The 20,337-nt window shown below is 39.7% G+C and overlaps 1 protein-coding gene across 21 annotated transcripts in view; it reads left to right on the top strand.

The window, feature by feature from the left end:
• Positions 1–19,596, top strand: part of adgrg6 (adhesion G protein-coupled receptor G6) — a 175,305-nt gene extending 155,709 nt beyond the window's left edge. For 16 of the 21 annotated variants that reach the window (XM_039737806.1, XM_039737790.1, XM_039737808.1 and 13 more), the window contains one exon: positions 17,539–19,596. In XM_039737806.1, the coding sequence (XP_039593740.1) occupies positions 17,539–17,717 (179 nt within the window). In that variant the 3' untranslated portion in view covers positions 17,718–19,596. Of the gene's footprint in view, positions 1–728; positions 784–3,974; positions 5,525–17,538 lie in introns of those variants that run through there. The other 5 variants (XM_039737797.1, XM_039737795.1, XM_039737804.1 and 2 more) reach the window with 3 other exon arrangements.
• The last annotated feature ends 741 nt before the right edge of the window (positions 19,597–20,337 follow it).

Here is a 20,337-nt window from a genome sequence, read left to right as displayed (position 1 = left end):
GGCTAATCTCTCTCAGTCCTTCACCACCTAACAGCTCTTGTGTGGATAGCATACTGGTGCAAATATGGCTGCCGTCACATCATCCTGGTGGATGCTACATATTAGTGGTGGTTGACGTGGCTCCCCACTCTCTGTGTAAAGTGCTTTGAGTAGTGAGCAAAAACCAAGGTCCTGACTCTGTGGTCATTAAAGGTCCATGAGCATCCTTTGTAAGAGTAACGTGTATCCCAATGTCCTGGCTAAATTGCTATCCATGGCTTAGTCATTCTAGACCATTAATCATCCCTTGTCTATTATTGGCTAATCTCTCTCACCCTTTCACCACCTAATAGCTCATGTGTGGTGAGCAGACTGGCACAAAAATGGCTGCCATTGCATCGTCCTGGTGGATGCTGCACATTAGTAGCAATTGAAGTGGCTCAACACTCACTGTGTAAAGCACTTTGAGTAGCTAGAGAAACACTACATAAATGTAAAGAATTATTATTATTATTATTTAAAACTCTGTATGTGTATAATATGTGTATGTGTTAAATAAATCTGTATATTTGTGTGACATTTGGCCATAGTCAAAGCAAAATTTGCAGTTACTATTGTTTTATAAGCTACAATTACTCGGTGATTCCCATGAGAGCGTCTCAGAAACTGCTATAAAGTTATTTAAGTTGACATATTAATTCCGCAGCTAATTTAGCCAATTTTTACTTTTCTTGATGTTTGTGGTGTAGATGATATCGTCTACAGTAAATGCTACCAAAATTCAGAAGTGGAACCTTTATAAAGGTAAATCAGTTTGTCGCATTGTTCTCTATGCTTGCAGCTTGCACTTCTGGGGAAGGAAATGTGTTTTTCTTTTTTCCTCTTTAGACACATTCCGGGCTAATACACAATATACAGGTTGATGTGCACCTCAAATGTTTCGGATTGAAGCGGCTACAGGGTTGCAATCAAACGCTTGCTGATGCAAACGCTTTGGCGAAATCATTTCTTTGTCTTCACGTAATTAGAAACATTTCATGTTTACACCTCTCAATAGTTTTCTTACTCGCATCATCATGGCTTTCTCTGAAGCTCAGCTTTTAATGCATATTTCCACAGTTGGTGGTTATGCAACACTGCATTATCACTTCAGGAACTTGGATCTGATTTTTGGACCCCCCGCTTCTGTCTGTCATGTCCCCATAAACTTTTATTTGTTATTTCAGGTTTCCTTTCACATCAGATATTATTATGTCTTACATCAATTGGCAACTAGAATTCGAATGAAGATGGAGGGATACTAGTGCCTCTCTCATCATTTGTTATTCTGATAGCTCCAAAAGCAGATCAGCAGCCCACATGTTCTCTACCATTCTCTTTGTGGGCAAATCCACAAAACAGCACAAAACAGAGTCACTGATGGTGGAAACGGTACCGTGCAGTACAGTGAGAGCTGAGACATTGAGACCTCAACTCAAGTCACCAGAAAGTGCTCCACTTTGCACTGGTCACAGTTGATCTCAGTGTGAAAAGCCAAGGGAGTGTTCCTTTAGCTGACGCTTTAGTGAATCTTCTTCTGAGAACCCAGATGTCACATGTTTGCGGCTGACCACCAGCAGTTACCACAGTGTGCAATCTAGGATAAGTCATTGCACTATTCTACAGCATTACATTTGGCGTAGTCGGCAGGATTTAAACTGTGAACAGATGGAGTATAGTGGGGACTGAGAGAGAGAGAAAGCTCAGCTGATATCACCAGGAAGTGCTCTGCTTTGCATTGCTCACAGTCAGTCTCTGCACAAACAGCCAGGGGAGTTCTCCTTTAGCTGATGCTTTAGGGAAGCTGCTTCTGAGAATCCAAATGTCACAAGTTTGCAACTGACCACCAGCAGTTACCACAGCGTGCAACCTGGGATAAGTCATTGCACTATTCTTCAGCATTACACTTGGCGTAGTCGACAGGATTTGAACTGTGAACAGGTGGAGTATAGTGGGGACTGAGAGAGAGAGAAAGCTCAGCTGATGTCACCAGGAAGCGCTCTGCTTTGCTTTGCTCACTGTCAGTCTCTGCACAAACAGCCAGGGGAGTTCTCCTTTAGCTTACGATTTAGTGACGCTGCTTCTAAGAGTCCTTGTAACATTGATGCCGTGGGGTCATAGCTGACCACCAGTAGTTACCACTGTACAAAATGTGTGATCTGGGAAGGATTGTGTTGTGATTCCACAGCAATACACTGGCTGTTGTCTAAGGGTGCTTGCTTTTGTGAAAGATGTCAATGTCTTCTAATAAGGTAAGCATTTTTACTGAACAGGTCTTGCATCAGAATCGTTATTTTTTCTGTTGCAGTTTTTCAGACCATGGAGAACAGTTCATTTCATATGTCTGGAAATTGTATCGTTGTAGTTGATTTCAGTATGACATTATTAGTATAGAAGAAAGACTAAGAAACTATTGTGATCTGGAAATTTACCTCTCGTGTTTTACCACCCTAACTTAGAAAATTTGGAGTAGGCAATATCCTGGGTAGAATTTTCCAAAAATTTTCTAAAGAAATTCTTTTATGGGTGTTTCATATTTTTCTGTCTTTTTCCAACATTAAAATTCCAGCCGATAGAAGGAAAAAGAGAACCATCCCTTTCTGTCTATTGATCCCAATTCTTGTAGGATAACTAATGATAAAACATAGAATCAATTTAGGCGTCGACATTTTGGATCGTTTAGTTGATACGACTTGCTGTGAAAGACATGATAATCAAAGAAATTTCATTATCATGAGGAGGTGCGGGTATGGTTATCCAGTATCCCATCCACAAGATTGGCTTTCCAGTTTTTGGTCTGTAGATTAATCGTTTATACAGAGAAATATAGAGAAAAAACAGAATGGATTGCTGTTTATTGATTTGGAAAAGGTTTATGATAGAGTGCCACGTCTGAGGTCTGGAAGTGCATGAGAGACAAAGGAACACCAAAATAAGGATTATTCAGGATATGTATAAGGGAGTGAGGGCTCCGGTTAAAAGCAGTGTTGGAGTAACAGATGAGAACTGAGTTAGAGGGGGTCTGCACCAGGGATCTTCTTTAAGTCATTACTTTGATCTGGTAATGGATGTGTGGAGTCATGAGATAAAAGACCACCCCCCGAATACAGGCTTTGAATTAAGACAACACAAAGACACAAAGAACAAGATAAAGATATGGGGATCCACCCCCATATAGTTTAAGGTTTTCGCGCAAAATAGCAAAAAATCTCAACAAAGTGATCATCAAAGTCTGAGTCCTAACAAAACACTGATTAAAGGATAGGAACGGTCGGGTTTTATAGGTGGAGGACAGGAAGAGGTGGGTTCTCAGGGGGAAGTCAGTAGGAGGGTGTGGACTGGAGCAAGAAGTGGGAGGAGCTTTAGATGGGCTTTCCTTCTGGTGACCTGTGGAAGAGGGAGAGAAGGCGTTAGTGTAAGTAGTCAACCCCAGAATCTGTATCTTACCACCTATGCCCTTAGACACGTGTGTGACAATACTTAATCCAGATCCTCATCATGTTTTCATTGTCTTCTGAGATCATTTTGAACTAATTAGGACTGTGATGCTACCCTTCTCCCCTGCTTACAAATCTGCTTTACACACTTTTGCTTCAGACTTTCAATACTCAAACTTAACCTATTTAGTGATTGCAGTTTTTATGGAATATGGAAATCCAGAAGATGTTTTGATGGCCAAGATGACAGTTGTCCTCAATGAAGATGATTATGTATGGTGATCTGAACTCTCCTTATTTTCACAAAATTTCTTACTGTCCCTCTTAACTAAACATCTTCATAAGGCTCAGACAAGAAAAGCGAGCATGCATTTCATTCACTAATGCGTAACGCAAGCCAAGTTTTTATAATGTGGTGGGCTTCATTTTGGGAGGAGATGAATGGTAGACTGGGGTGTTAACGGTCACTCATGACAGTGTAGTGCTAAAGCAGAAAACTATCTTACTTATTTGCTACAGGGCTGCTTTGAGAGGGCCTGACCAAGGTGAGCGGTTGAAGCCAGGAGTTGTGACTACGTTGTTGAGACCACCAAAGAAGAAACATGATCCCACCACTTTGTAATTTGGAATAAGGATATGCTCACTGGACTGATTGTGTTGCTCTTGCTCCATGTCTGTCTACATTATGCTGATAAATACAACCGTGCTTACCGGATTTCTGAATGCCATGGAGAAGAACTGTCACCAAGATTCACTGGGCAAGACTCTTGAACTTTCTGTTTCATGTCTTTTCATTTTGGAGAAACATAGGACATTTATGAGGATGCACCTGCAAGACTAACCTGGATATGAGTTATGGAGGAAATGTTTCCATGGAACATCACAGATTGCACTATTCTTTCTAAACATGGGACTTTGTGCCAGTCGTACTTTGTTGGATTGGGTTGCAGAGGAATATTCACAAAATGGTTGTATGCTCATTTGTTTCCCATAAGGCAGCTATTTGTCAGTATGGCCAACATGGACACTGTGATGAGAGAGATGGATAAAAGGCCGTCTGATTTTAGGGACTACCAGCAATAATGCAGCGTTGCAATAAATGAACCTTAAAAGAAACTCTTGCTGAGGTCCTACAACTGTCATCCTAGCCGGAAAGAGCAAGCATATGAAGATAAGTTGGAACATCAGCAGCAAGAATAAAACTGTAACCAGGTGAATCTGGCAAGGCGTCAAATGGAGAAATAAAAAGCCTTATCTTCCTGAAATATGCACATTTATTCTTTGGAAGACCAAAATGTTGTGGAGCAGATGTGGACCAAATATGGACTAAATACTGTATGTAAATGTTTTAACATGAAGTACTAAATTATGCCAACGCATAAAATGTATTTGTGACTGAATTTCACATCACCAAATGTATCCAGTATCACAACACACTGTAAATGGTCAACAGTTTTATATTCCAGTTTCAACTGGAAGTCTGGATGGATGGTCAACTGACAATAATATTTTGTTCACTTTGGGGTCAATAATTCTGAATACCGAAGGAGATTGCTGTATCAGAAACAAAATGGGGGTTTGAACCAACTATAAATTGAAAATGAGAGGATCTCAATGCTTGCTGCTGGGAATGGCACCCCAAAATATGTAGGTGTCCAGTCTTATCTCAGACAAGATCGCCTGAAAATGTATCTTCTCCTGAAGGTTCCAGTGAGAATAATAAAGCCGAGCCACACCGTAAATCAGGTAGCGGCACTGACTGAAAAATACTTTGAGAATCACTAGATTGATTAACTCTTTGAGGGCTGAATATTTTTTCCACAAAACTCAGTTTTCTGAAAAGCACACAATGTACTGGTGTCACACATATATCAACATAAATCGTCTGTTGCTGTGTGCTGTGGCTGCTGTTGGCGCTTGTTTGGCATCTCTGGCAGCAGTGGCTGCGCAGGGGCGGCTTGATAGCCAGCAGGAATGCTTGGTGGGCCGGCTACCTCTCCATCTTCGCACAGCAGGTGGGCGACGGTGGCAGTCACAGTGTGACGCAATATGGTTTGTACCTCTTGTCATCATAAGTGGTGGTCCTCCTAGGCAAACGCTGCTGTAAGCGTATCAGCTACATGAACGTGTTCAGCACCACGATCAGCTGGGGACCGACAGGCTGATGCTGGTACCTCACTTTCATTTTCGATATCCATCTCCAGATCACTTGCATTAAACTCAGAATCCGATTCAGCAATAATACTTAAAATGTCCATGGGGTATTTTGCTTTGCACATTTGCTTTAATCTGAGGAGATGTCGATGCCATTTTAGAGGCTGTTTGAACATGCAGGGAATCGTGGTCAAATCAACACGGCTACGTAACTCTCCTTCAAGCAAAGAGAATCGAACTAAAAAGATAGGGCGAGTTTTGGCGCAGTTTACAGCTGATTTCCATCCTCTACCCCTGAATTTTGACAAAAGTCAACATCAGCCCAGAAAGAGTTCATACGTTAGTGACATTAATATGGTGTTTCATTTGAAAATGTGCATGTGTCAGATCTTTGCAAAAGTTTTGAAGCCTTTTTTTTATTATTGAAATTGAATTAAATGCTAGCGAGGAATCACAGGATGCCGCCAGTGGATCAGTCTTGGGAACTATAAAAGAGATTCCAGCCTCATAGACATGGCAGATCAATTCACATTTGCTGTGGTTCCTCTTCCAGCTCCATTTACTGAACATTAGAAGCGCCGTGGACATTTAACAGAGTTGGGTGTATTTTACCAGACCATGAAGGACAGTTCATTTCATATCTGTGGAAAGTATTTTGCTGCAGTGGATATTATTCATTAGTATAGAAGAACAACTAAGAAACTATCACAATCTGGAACTTTACCTTGACTGTTTCGCCACCCTAAATTATTTCACAGGACTATCCCATGTTGCACAATTTCGATTTCTACCATAATCACCAATGAGAATTCTTTCTACTTTCAGATGACCATTAACCAGTTTTTGTGCAATCCTGTCATACTGAAGTTGGTGGTACCGTTATAAACATTAAACGTGCATGCTGCCCCAAAACGATATTTTTTTATATATTACGTACTCCACATACTTTGTAGTGTCAACTGAGGGAAAATTTCAATCCTGTGTTTCATGAACGATGGAGATGAAAAGTTTATGCTATTATACAGAGCAATGGTGACCAATACAGTACAACGATAAACGACGTAAAAAACATCCATGGAAAAAAGGAAAAACAAAAGAGCTCACGTTACTCGGGTTGTACAATCCACATGTCTGGTATCCAGTTGTATGCGTAAAATGTGCAAAACACATTTTTTTTTTTTGCAAAAATCTAAATAGATTCTTCTGGAAAATTCTGCCCAACTCATACATAGGCTTCGACTCTTAACAAAACGAGTGAGAGTGGACAGGCAGATGTTTAATTCAAAAAGGCATTCCTAGATGACTTGTGCTTCCTGTTTATGATGTTTAAACAATCGGCATCTTTATATGCGCTTTAATAACCCGGTTATTCAAAGAATCCTGGTTTCAAAAATTCCATGTGTACGCTTATTCTGGTTAGAGAATCAGGAATATCTGACTCTAAAAAACCAGGTTAACACATGTAGACTTCTCCACAAGTACCACAGTTATGTGGCCATATAATCGCATAACTGGTTTGTATTTCAGAATTTTTGTAGACTGCACATTGTACTCTATTAGCCGGCACATTTGTGACGCTATAGCCTCACCGTAATGCGGATACCTGGTGGATTAAATGGATATGGGGCAGGAATATCAAAGTTTTAAGTGTGAATAATATATCAGCAAGTTTACCACGGGGGAAAGATTTTTTTTTCCTTTTTTCATTTAGGATTTTTGGGCTTACCCTCCGGTTGTTTAGTTTATTTTCTAGATGTTTTACCATTTGGTTCTATTGCGAGTGTTGCGCGTAATCGATCGGGTTTTTTTTTCCGTTTAACAAGGGTGGGCACATACGCTAAATGCAGTCACAGGTGCCTGGGAAGATCAAACGACAGCTATAGGGGGAGTCCAAGTTGCGTTAGTAGTGTGCGTGTATCGTAATGTTCAAGTTTGTTTATTAGTAATCTCGAGGTTAGTTATAAATGTGGTGTTTTGTTGTTTGTTGTTTTATTATGTAGATGATGTTGTTGTCGGCTATTTTTGATTTGTACTAGCAGTGTACGATTTTCCCCGTCAGGACATAAATGGTTCCTTCCTATGATTAGGCAAGCTGATCCTGGCAATGGAAAAGGCTTTAAATACTGTTGTGGCGGCAAGAAGGGGAGAAAAAGTAGGTAGTGCGAGGGACGCCAGCCTAAGAGGTGCCTAGGGGCTGAGCTGTTGGTTGCTGTAAAGGAGTGGGTTAAGCTCCTGAGGACCAGAAAAAAACGATTCCTGAGATTTTTTTTGGAAGAGTTGTACTGGTGACCTGGACTGAAACAGAGTCTAGTTTTTGGTATTATTTTAAGGCTGCCCTGGACTTTTCATGAACGAGAATTGATTATATTAGGGTAAGAGCCTTGGTGTTTCCCAATTTCTATTTTTTGTTTTTTTTTCTTTATAATTTGATTGTGTCTTATCACTGGATTATTTATACATTTTTGTTCATTTTTTTTTTTTTTTGTTCTTTTTTCTTTCAACAACTTTAATTTATTTTTTTTTTATTCCATCGTGGTATAAATAAATTACCTTCTGTTTTGAACATCTGCCTCTCTTGTTACTCCCTCAGTCCTGTTCGGTCCCAAACTACTAGCAGGCCATCTGCTTTAGTAGACGGCTTGTGACAACATTTTTTTTTTTTGCCTCACACCCACGTATCCAGCTCTCGTGAGTGGAAAATGGTGGAAGTATCCACAAAGATACACTTCCTGAGAGAAATTCTGTGGCAATCGCACTAGTCCTTCTTCGGGTTGAAATACTCTGCCTCAATAATTTACACATTTCTAAAATTATGTTGATGAGCCAAACGTACGGAGCTCATCCAAGCGGCACAATTTCGGTAGACATAGGCTCCATGCTTGTTTTCAAACTCACGGTGGCCATTGATGAAGCTTAATTTGTTTTCTTTTTCAGCACAATGGAGAACTCCATAAAAGGACTTGTGCATGTAAACGGAGATTTTTAAGAAACCAGGTTGCCTGCCTTAACTGGGTTACTTACAGTCTTCTTCTTCCTCCTCTTTATCTTTTCCCACTTCTATGTGGGATCGATGTGTTTGGTCAACTTCCTCCATACACTCTTCCCTAGTGAGGCTCTTTTCCTGTACTCCGCTTTGGCCTTCCTTCTCATGGACTTCCATTCCCATCATTCTTTTGCACACACTTTCTATGTCTCTCCTCATAACGTGTCCATACCACTTGAGTCTACTTCCCTCTCCTTTCTTAGATATCCATCCCACTTTTATGGTACCTCTGATTGTCTCATTTCTTATTCTGTCTTTTTTCTGTCCACACATCCATCTCAACCTTCTCATTTCAGCCACATCCAACATCTTCTCCTGTGCTCCCTTTACTGCCCATGTCTCAGTGCCATACATTGTTCATGGTGTTACCTTCTTCTTTTTTCTCTTCATCTTTTCCTTCTGTATTGAGTCAATGAGCTTGATCAACCTTTCCTGTACACCTCAGTCCTGCAGTTCCTCATCAGTCAGGTCCTTTTCCTTCAGATCTTCTGTTATTTTTTTTCATCCACCTCAGCCTTATCCTCCCTGGCTCTTTCTTCCCCTGGACTTTCATGCCCATCATTCTTTTGCCCACATATTCATTGTCTCTCCTTATCACAGGTCCATACCACTTCAGCCTGCTTTCCTGTCCTTTCTTTGATATCTCACACCAGTTTTGTTATACCAGTGATTAGCTCATTTCTTATTCCATCCACACAAACGTCACAACATTTTTATTTTTTCCACATCTGACTTCTTCTCCTGCGCTCCCTTTACTGCCCGTGTTTCAGCTCCATACATCATTGCTGGTCTTAAGACTAGCAAAAAATCGATTTTTTTTTTTATGCTGTTAGCATACGACTGGCTGAATTGACTTTTTTGTGGATTGTACACAATTAACATGAGATTTTTTCATGGATTTTTTTAATAGTATTGTTATGCTAATGAACTAGCCAAAAGATTTGGAATAGCAAACTGGGAGAAAAGATGTTATCAGAACCAGAAAAAGGACACAAAATGAGACAAAAATCGAGGTTGAGAACTGGAGTATTCAAAATTTAGGGAAGGCGTTGGTCCCCATAAAACATGAGCTTTAAAATTTTTTTGGCTACAAAGCACTTGGGTAAGTACCATTAAAAAACAGATTTTTAGATGTAGTGTTCCTTTCTATTATTTGGAATTCCTCACAATAAGCAGCTGTACCAACTGTTTTACATTTAGAGTAAGCTGGAGGTTATTAGCTAGTTAGGTCTGGTAACCACTAGGGCACACCACTGAGTCCCAAACCACAGACACAGCAATACCCAACACAATTTGAGATTCAAATGAAACAATTTGTTTTTTTCAACAAAACCCCTTCTTTTCCAGAACACCAGCAAAATACACCACTCACGGTTCTCTCCTCCTTCCTCCAAGAGTGTTGCCCGCTGCTTCCTGACACTGACCCGATCTAAGTGAGGTGGTGGGCTCCCTTTTAAAGGTTGACCCGGGAACTGCTTCTGGTTTCCTTTCCAATTCTTCCAAAGCACTTCTGGGCATTTAGTAAACCAAGGCAGTCCTCCTCCCGGCCCCACCCTTTGGTGGTCCCCAAAGACCCCAACAGGGCTAAGTCTCCGGACTTCAACTCCCGTGCCACCCTGTGGGTGTCCTGATTGGGTTTAGCTCTGAGGAACTCTGCCACCTGCTGTATGGGGGACTAAATTACTCCCAATGAACTTGTTCCCCCAATCATTTCTTTACGATCTCTTCTCTGGGTATGAATCCTTCCTTTATGTCTATCCCTCTGGGCAGTTACAGGTTATATACACTAATCATATAACTCATGATCTAGAGGATACCATATTATTATCATCTTGCATTTTTTAGGATTTATCAGTCAAGTTAGCAGTTGCCAAAGTCTGAAGAGTAAAGAAATGTTGTACCATGAAGAAGCCTGAATTTGAAGTTCAGGGGGAGAAAAGCCTAGAAGACTGTATGGGAGCAGATAGTTAATGGTTTTAGGAGGAGGCGCAATAATTAAAACAGGAGTTTGGGACACACCTGGAAGAACACTCACTGCGCTGTTAATGTTTGTTATAGTCAGATGTGTGATTTTCTTTATTCTATCTAGAAAGCCCTTGGAACTTGGTGAGGCGAGCCTCTAGGGAATTTTTCTTTGAAAAGGATGATGTACAGAGTTTTGCTATTGCAAAGTCTAAAGAAAAGCCTTCAAATGTGAATAGACACAACTCTGCATATTCATATACAGTAGTGGAAACATGTGGTGTGTGTGTGTGTGTGTTCTTTCTTTTTCTTGTGTTAATATGTAAATATGTAAATACAAATCCAAACTGATGCTGTTAATTGTTCCTACGGGAGGGCCTTCATTTGAGCCGACAACTGGTGTAATTTAGGAATTGTTTCCTTTTCTAACTGAGAAAAAGGGAATGTGACTGCCATTGAAATTTTGCCTCAAGAACAAAAGAATGTTTTTTTTTTTTTTTAAAGATTTACCGTTCAAGTGTATGTCATTCTTTGTACAGAACTCCTGCCTAGTTATATGATACATTTGATCATTTTGTTGGAATATTTGCTATTTTTTTTAAATTGTGTCATTTTCCTGTCCTGTAAAATAAAGACAATGGTCTCTGAATCTTCTGGAAACAAAATTTAACAATGTAATTCTTTTAAAAGATGTAATACTGTCCAGCAGTGAATATCTAATTATGACAAAACATCCATATTTAAATGATTGGTCATCACCTGCTGTAAATATCCTGGGTATGGATTATTCCAAATACTACATATTTGTCAATAGATAATAATAATAATAATAATAATAATATATCACTTTCGGACAGGTCATCCACGTGAAGTTAAGCCTGTTCAGGCCCAGGCAGTAGTTGGATGGGAGACCATCTAGGAAAAGCTTGGGCTGCTGCTGGAAGAGGTGTTGGTGAGGTCAGGGGCAGCCTTAGGCCTGTGAAAACTGTGCACCTGCACAGGGCTGCCAAATCCCAGGGGCCGCCACGCCAATATATATTGAATATAAAACAGAAAGAGAAAATAACGACACAGCTGACACCAATGTGGCAGAAAAACATTGTGTTTCTTGTTATTTAGTATGCTGTATTTACTAATGTCGCTAGAGTCGGAGCAGTAAACTATATGCAGTATTATAAAGTTCTGCTGTAATGAGAATATCATGGGCCGCCACTTGGTTTTCAAGTTACGGACACGCGCATATAGAAGCGAAGCTAGTCGTCTTACAAGTTAATGTTTCACCTAGTTTTAATAAGGTATTAGTGTTAGCGCAATAGTCATAGTGAATATCTGGTCTGCTACCTCCACGTCATGGTGCCCGGTGGAAACAGCAAAAGCTGGCAAAACACAGCGGCAAATTTCGGCAAAAGTTAAACGCTTGTGTCATGAGCACAAGGCGGCTATGCGTTGTCTGCAACGGACGTGGCCATCGGCCGTGCACAAGATACCACATTGACATTGACAGGCGAAGGGGCCACCAATTCTTTCTCTGCCCAGGGCCGCCACGAGCCTAAAGCTGTCCCTGGTGAGGCAAGCAGGGGTGTGCCTACCCTGTGGTCTGAATGTGGACCCCAATACCCCAGTGCAGTGACGGGGGTGAAACTGTGCTGTAAAAATGGTGTCATCCTTTAGATGACACGTAAAACTGAGGTCCTGACATTTAGTGGTCATAAATGACCCTTGGACATCCGTCGTAAAGAGTAGGGTGTATTCTGATGTGCCACCACAGCCTAGTCACTCGGCACCCTAATGATCCCCTGTCTGTAATTGGCTAACTTTCTCTCACCACTTCACCACCTAACAGCTTATGGGTGGTAAGCGTACTGACATCCAGGTGGATGCTACACATTACTGGTGGTTGAAGTGGTTCCCAAATCAATGAAGCACTTTAAGTAGCGAGAAAAGCACTAATTAAATGTAAAGAATTATATATATACTGTATACTGTATTTCCACAACAAAAAGCCGTCCCACATTATAGGCCGCCCCATTCTATAAGCCGCAGAAAATGGTTCATTTATGTTTTAAAGCTCTAAGATAAGCTGCCCCATGTTATTAGCCGCAGCATTACTGAATTTACCAATCTGAAGTAAAAGCATCTAGTTTGTCACGCCCCTGTATGCCTTTGCAGCTCTATAGTGACATTATAGTTGAGCGTGAACAATTAAATTGATGAATTTTTGGACTTACTCATATAATGCCGCAACGCAAGTCCTACGCTGCAGAATTTAAGCTCCAGGTCGTCGCTTTCACTAAAGAAAATGGCAGTCGTGCATCTGGATGCAACTTTGAAGTACAAAGTAGATGAAAAACAAGTGAGAAATTGCCAGAAAGATGATGAAGCTTTGCACGTGCTTCCACCACGTAGGCATGCAAGGTGTACAAGGGAAGCAAAATGGCCAAACTTGGAGAAGTGACTTAAAGAATGTGTGAGAACAATCGGATAGTTTCAACAATAGCCATCAAAATGAAGGCATGAGGAATGGCGACTGAAATGTTTTTAGATAGGCCACCCCATTTAAGCAAGCCACACCCAATACGCAGGTTTGTAAAATTAATGTATAAGCCGTGGCCTATTGTGACACCAGAGTCGTTGTCTTGCACCTCAAAGACGAGGCTGAGTTTCAGTACTTAATCAAAACCAGCTTTTATTTAATTTGTAACAGGAACAGCAAGGCTATTTATTGTAGCGGGATCTACCATTCTATTATACACAGACACATCAAGCAGGCAGAGCCAGGGCCAGGTGTAGCCAAGTTATAATTCTCCCTGCATTACCCATTGCGGCAGTCGTGTTTCTACATGTCATCCCTTGGAGAGAGTCTCAAAAAAGTGCAACGGTCTCACAATATATATATGTATACTTTATTAATCCTTAAAAGGAAATTATCTTTTTGCAGGACCTTTGAGGGTCAATAATAACAACAATAGTAATAATAATAATAGCTGAGTAGTAGTAAGCATAATAACTGAGTCTAGCAGAAGAGTGACAAAGTATACAGTATACGAATAAAAGAAATCTGACAAATGGGAGGATACCATTCAGTCTATCAAGCTAATAGCTAAGCTGTCCCCATATCTCATCCAGATTCTTCCTAAAGGTTCTCAAGGTTTCTCCTCCAGCTTCATGTCTCAGTAGTTTATTTTTACATTCCCTCAACTGTTTGCTGCCAATGCCTGGGAAGAAGTGAAGACTCATCGCTGAAGATTACCTTCCCGTGTTCTTCCAGACTATTTAAACAAACAATTCAGATGTGGACATTGATTGTGAGCAGTCAATGAAAAAATGCCATAAATTGTCTCACCGGTGACCCTGTTTGCCAAACTTTTCTGTGACACTTTGCTGTGTGACTTTTTTATCCCAGCACTACATGATGCCTGATGATGTCAGTGTGACATCGCAGAGTTGTAGCAGCCAATGATGAATGGAGATGTCACTACCTGATCTGCACTACAAAAAGGCAAAACTGTCTTTAATTTTTACCGTGCCAATTTGTTGCTCAGTTGCTAACATACAACAAGAGGTTGCTAGGGGTGTGGCCCAGAAGTTGTGCTGGATTGCATCCTCAACGCATAACTTTATAAACTGGCTTCACAACCTCATCAACTTCCCCAACTGGTGGATGATAAAAGTTCTCTTGTGCACAATTAGTGATGGGGGATTCAGGAATGATTCTTTATTTTTGAACGTCTCTTTTCAGTGAGTCATATGAATCAATTCACGAACAAACTGATTCCAAATAGTTCAATAGGAATGCTGAATCACATGCATTATCTTTTGCTTCATATGCACATGTTTAAGCCCCATGTGCAAATACTGCCTCTCTGATTTCATGATTCTCATGCACTTCATTTATGATTCTTTGTTTTGTACAATTTTTTACATTCATTGTTTTAAACAGATATAGTAACATAATTTTAAGCTAGTACCTTTATGCTCCTTTATACATTTAGGAAATTAGTCACACAAAATTAAAACTTATAAAAAATATTTTTTTCATTTTTTAACAGTTACTTGCCTTCAGCTTTACTTCAACACTTTGTATGGCTCATTGACTTCACATTGTGTCATTCACTGATTCTTTCAACTTGGAACTGAATCATTAACACAAGAGCAAGTCTCATGATTCTTATTCATTTGATTCACAAACTGAATCATTACCCAATAATGAGTCCCTCAATTCTCATTCATTTGATTCATAAGCTCAGTTATTACCTGAGAATGAGCCCCATGATTCTTGTTCATTTGGTTTGTGAACAGAATCACTACCCAATCACAAATCTAACAATTCTTGATTTGATTATAGAACTGAATCATTACCCGTAAACGAGTCTCACAGTTCTCATTCACTTGATTTGTAAACTTATCATTACCAGAGAATGAGTCTCACAACTCTTGTTCATTTGATTTGTGAATAGAATCATTACCCACAAACATGTAGCACAATTCTTATTCATTAATTTCAGAGAGGAATAATTACCAAAATAATTACAAAGTCTCACAATTTTAGTTCATTTGGTTTGTAACCTGAAACATTACCTGATAATGATTCTCACAGTTCTCGTTCATTTGATTTGTAAACTGAATCATTACCTGTGATTATGGCGCACAACTTTTCTTCACTGATACGTGAAATGAATCATTACCCAAAAACAAGTCTCACAATGCTCATTCATTTAATTTGTAAACTGAATCATTACTTGCTAATGAGTCTCACAATTCTTCTTTCTTTGATTTGTAAACTGAATCATTACCTGAGAATAAGTTTCACAGTTCTTGTTCATTTGATTTGTGAACTAAACCATTACCTGAGAAAGAGTTGAACAATTCTCATTCTCTAGCATATTGTCTCATTTTAGTTATTGATTTTAATGGTGCTGCCATGCTTTGTGCACTGATACAGGACAATTAGTTATCATTATATTAAGTATATAATGTATTATATTTAATAATACAGTGGGATGCAAAAGTTTTGGCAACCTTGTTAATAGTCATTATTTTCCTGCATAAATCATTGGTTGTTACGATAAAAAATGTCAGTTAAATATATCATACAGGAGACACACACAGTGATATTTGAGAAGTGAAATGAAGTTTATTGAGCATGGACAGCTCTCTTTAACTCACACCACAGATTTTCAATTCTATTCAGGTCTGGGGACTGAGATGGCCATTCCAGAACGTTGTACTTGTTCCTCTGCATGAATGCCTTAGTGGATTTTGAGCAGTGTTTCGGGTCGTTGTCTTGTTGAAAGATCCAGCCCCGGTGGGCGCAGCTTCAGCTTTGTCACTGATTCCTGGACATTGGTCTCCAGAATCTGCTGATACTGAGTGGAATCCATGCGTCCCTCAACTTTGACAAGATTCCCAGTCCCTCCACTGGCCACACAGCTCCACAGAATGATGGGACCACCACCATATTTTACTGTAGGTAGCAGGTGTTTTTCTTGGAATGCTGTGTTCTTTTTCCTCCATGCATAACGCCCCTTGTTATGCCCAAATAACTCCATTTTAGTTTCATCAGTCCACAGCACCTTATTCCAAAATGAAGCTGGCTTGTCCAAATGTGCTTGAGCAGACCTCAAGTGGCTCTGTTTGTGCTTCCTCTGCATCACTCTCGCATACAGCATCTCCTTGTGTAAAGTGTGCCGAATGGTTGAACGATGCCCAGTGACTCCATCTGTTGCAAGATGATGTTGGAGGTCTTTGGTGCTGCTCTGTAGGTTGACTCTGACTGTTCTCACCATTCGTCGCTTCTGTCTGTCCGAAATCTTTCTTGGTCTGCCACTTTGAGCCTTAACTTGAACTGAGCCGGTGGTCTTCCATTTCCTCAATATGTTCCTAACTGTGGAAACAGACAGCTTCAATCTCTGGGACAGCTTTCTGTATCCTTCCCCTAAACCATGATGGTGAACAATCTTTGTCTTCAGGTCATTTGAGAGTTGTTTTGTGACCCCCATGTTGCTACTCTTCAGAGAACATTAAAGGAGGAGGGAAACTTACAATGGACCCCCTTAAATACTCGGATTCACCTGTGTATGTAGGTCAGGGGTCACTGAGCTTACCGAGCCAATTGGAGTTCCAATAATTAGTTCTAAAAGTTTGGGAATCAATAAAATGACAACGGTGCCCAAATTTATGCACCTGCCTGATTTTGTTTGAACAATTATTGCACACTTTCTGTAAATCCAATAAACTTAATTTCTCTTCTCAAATATCACTGTGTGTGTCTCCTATATTTAACTGACATTTTTTATCGTAACAACCAACGATTTATACAGGAAAATAATGACTACAAGGTTGCCCAAACTTTTGCATCCCACTGTATATTAGCACTGTGATTTCCCCAAACATCCCAAATGAGCTGTCCTTGAATTATATTAATGAATCAAATGAATCAGCAAAATCGATTATTTGCTTAGTTCAAAAGAATGAAATCAGTAAAGTGAAGCAAAATCCCCACTTCTGATATCAAATAGTCTTTATTTTGGAGCTGGCCTTGTCCCTTGTTTTGACGAAAATGCTACTTGTGTTTCTTGCTCTTTCTCGTCTTCCTAAGCCTCAATCTTCATTCATTGATGGTCCCACTCAGGCATCTGACTATATAAATGAGTGGGACCATCAATGCCTTGTGTGGGACAGGCTCTGAATTGGAGGAAGCACTCTTGGGCATGTTGTGCTGTGATTTAGTCCACTTTCAATGTTTTAAAGATCAAACCTTACAAATAATCATTTGAAGGAAGTTTGTGACTGGTGTTAGGAATCAAATCTCAATTCAACTAATTCTTTATTTTAGTTATCACAACATAAAGGAGGACTTGGATGGCCAGCATCTAACTTTATATCCATTTCTTATTTTTATTTTTCTCATTCATTTCTTGGCAGGTCAAGGCTACGTCGACCAAGGCAAATCAAAATGCGGCCAGCTGGAGGCAGACCAGACGTCAATCATCCCCGTACACCAAGTTATCGACAAAGTGAAAGGATACTGCTCGGTCCGTTCAGATAATTTCTACAAGAATATTTTCATGTCTGACAGCTTCAGTCACAGCACTAAATTCTAGGAAGCTTGTGTCACAGTTGAGAACTTCCGAAAATATCATTGGTACAAGTTAGTGAAAACTTATAATGCTACAAAAGTTTGAACAAACAGTTTAACGCTCAAGTATATAATTTGTTAAAGTCATTCGTTTTCTGCTACCAGGAGAGTTTTCCCTGATTTATCCAGTCACGTCAAATTGCACCGTTAAAATGGCGAAAAAGCCAGAAATTATTTCAATGGAACAAAACCATAACATATTTTTTTTAATTTATAAATTTATAATTAATTCCTTTTTCAAACCTGCTTTTTAAACATGGAATCGGAGTAGAAAAAAAATGTGCCTCATGATTTGCGTAAAGTGAAGGAAATACATGCAATTTTTACATTTTCAGGGAAGGACACTTATGCCAAATTTAGGTGAATGGTTTTGTTTTTTTTCTTTTATGAAATATTTAGCAAGAAATTGATCCAAAATAATGAAGTGACAGTGAGGGTAAGAGATGGGATTGGAGTTTAAGCTCTAGAATGATCGAGTAAAAGTTGGCTTTGGTCAATTGGATATAGTTGGGTGTTTGTTGCCCCTCAGGAAACATGAAAAATGAAAAAAAAAATGTAGAAAACTTAAACAAAAAACCAGTAAGTCTTAAAATGTCTTACTTAAAATGTGAAGTTGTGGCCCTTTGAGCATAAAGACCTTTCTGTGATGTCAGAGAGAGACTTTGAAGCTGATTGGTTGAAGGTGAACGAGTCTCCTTTAATTGTGTTCCAGGAACAACACAAACCTGACCAAATGCGTCACTGATTTTCATATAAAATCATTTGCTCTACAGCTCGGTGTTTGAATTGTTTCTGTGGGATTTCAACTATCAGCATCGCTTTGCGAGCAAAGATCTCAGGAGCTCATCCATATCATAAGATTAATGATTATTCTCATCGTTCTGTTAGGCCGTTGTAGACAAAAAGATTAGAAATAGGAAGGAATCAAGGTGGGAAATGAGAAAGGGGAAAAAAGTAACAAAGTCTCTAACCAAAAAAATCATCCAAGCCAATCATCAAACCCAAAACTCTAACCAAAAAAAGTTATCGATACCAAAGATTTGAACTATCTACACCAGGGGTAGGCAGCATCGGTCCTGGAGGGCCGCAATGGCTGCCAGTTTCTGTTCCCACCCAGTTTTTTTTTTAATGAGAAGTCAAGTATTGCTGATGAAGCACTAATTGCTCGAGTGACGTTTTGATGTTTCATTTCAGTGGTCTCGCTTGCTAAGGTTCCCCACCCTTAATTAGTTATTTGAATCTTAGACAGCTGCATTCACTCTTTTTAATTGGCTCCTTATTAGCAATAAGATGCAAATGACAAAGGAGCCAGCAGTTCTCCATCTAACGTCTTTCCATTCACACCTGTGCAAATTCATCACACACTATCTGGTTTAAGAAAACACTTAAGAGAAAAATGTGACAGACTGAAAATTATCCAACCTAACCTACAACAACCTAACAGCCATAAAATGAAATAAGGTCTGAGATTGGCAAGGATTGCTGTCTAATTAAGCAAATGGGTTGGAACAAACACCTGCAGCTACTGCGGCCCTCCAAGATCAACGTTGCCCACCCCTGATCTACACCACAAGGGCTTCCACAAAGTTAAACTTCAGTCTTTGTACTGTCATGCTGATGAAGTTACTTGTCGTGATTTCCAGTCATTGTGGGGTAGCAATTGTGTTCGTTGTCGACACCTGAAGAAAAGGCTCTGTGAAGCACAAAATGGTGGTGCGTGTGAAATCAAAGATGGCTGTGAGGTAATAATAGAAATAGAATTTCATAAAATAGCAACACCAAAAAAAGCGAGTCAAAATCCATCCATTATCTAACCCGCTATATCCTAACTACAGGGTCTGCTGGAGCCAATCCCAGCCAACACAGGGAGCAAGGCAGGAAACAAACCCCGGGCAGGGCGCCAGCCCACCGCAGCTGAGTCAAAATAACATATTGAAATATTTCAAAAACACCCCCAGATCATGACTCCTTCTCTGGTTAAAAGTTTGTAAAATTGTACAGGGTCATGCTTGTGTCTCCAGCTTGTTTCAATCGTTTCCAAGACTTAACTTCTTCCCCAGCAAAATGGGGAGCAGCAATACACAAAACAAATTGGAGCACATTTTAGTTTTTAACATTCCCGAGCAGACTCCATCACGAAACGACAAGGAAATTTTACAAAGCTTTTCTAAAGCCTTATTTGGATGAAATTAGCTTTATATCAAGAGGTGCTGGGGGAATTAATTTTTACTGTAGGACATCTGCACTTTTAGTTCTGTCCAAATCACTCATGCCACTAATTTTTGCAAATAGTGTATTCACATCTCAGAGCCTTTTACATTCAACAACAACAACATTTATTTCTAGAGCACGTTTTCATACAAATGATGTAGCTCAAAGGGCTTTACAAGATAAAGTAAGAAAAAAATAAAAATAAGATTAGGCAATTCAAATAACTAGCTGTGTAAGAAAGAATTGAAAACTCATAGAAAGTATTGAAATTGTTAGAAAAAAATTGAAATGTAGAGATGTCAAATAATTGGAAGGAACTACTCTGGGCATCTCCCTCTTAGGAGGTTTCGTTTTGCCAACGTGCTCGCCTCGCT

Source organism: Polypterus senegalus, chromosome 16 (assembly GCF_016835505.1).
Source record: "Polypterus senegalus isolate Bchr_013 chromosome 16, ASM1683550v1, whole genome shotgun sequence".
NCBI classification, from domain to species: Eukaryota; Metazoa; Chordata; class Cladistia; order Polypteriformes; family Polypteridae; genus Polypterus; species Polypterus senegalus.
This window is presented reverse-complemented; position numbering and strand designations above follow the sequence as displayed.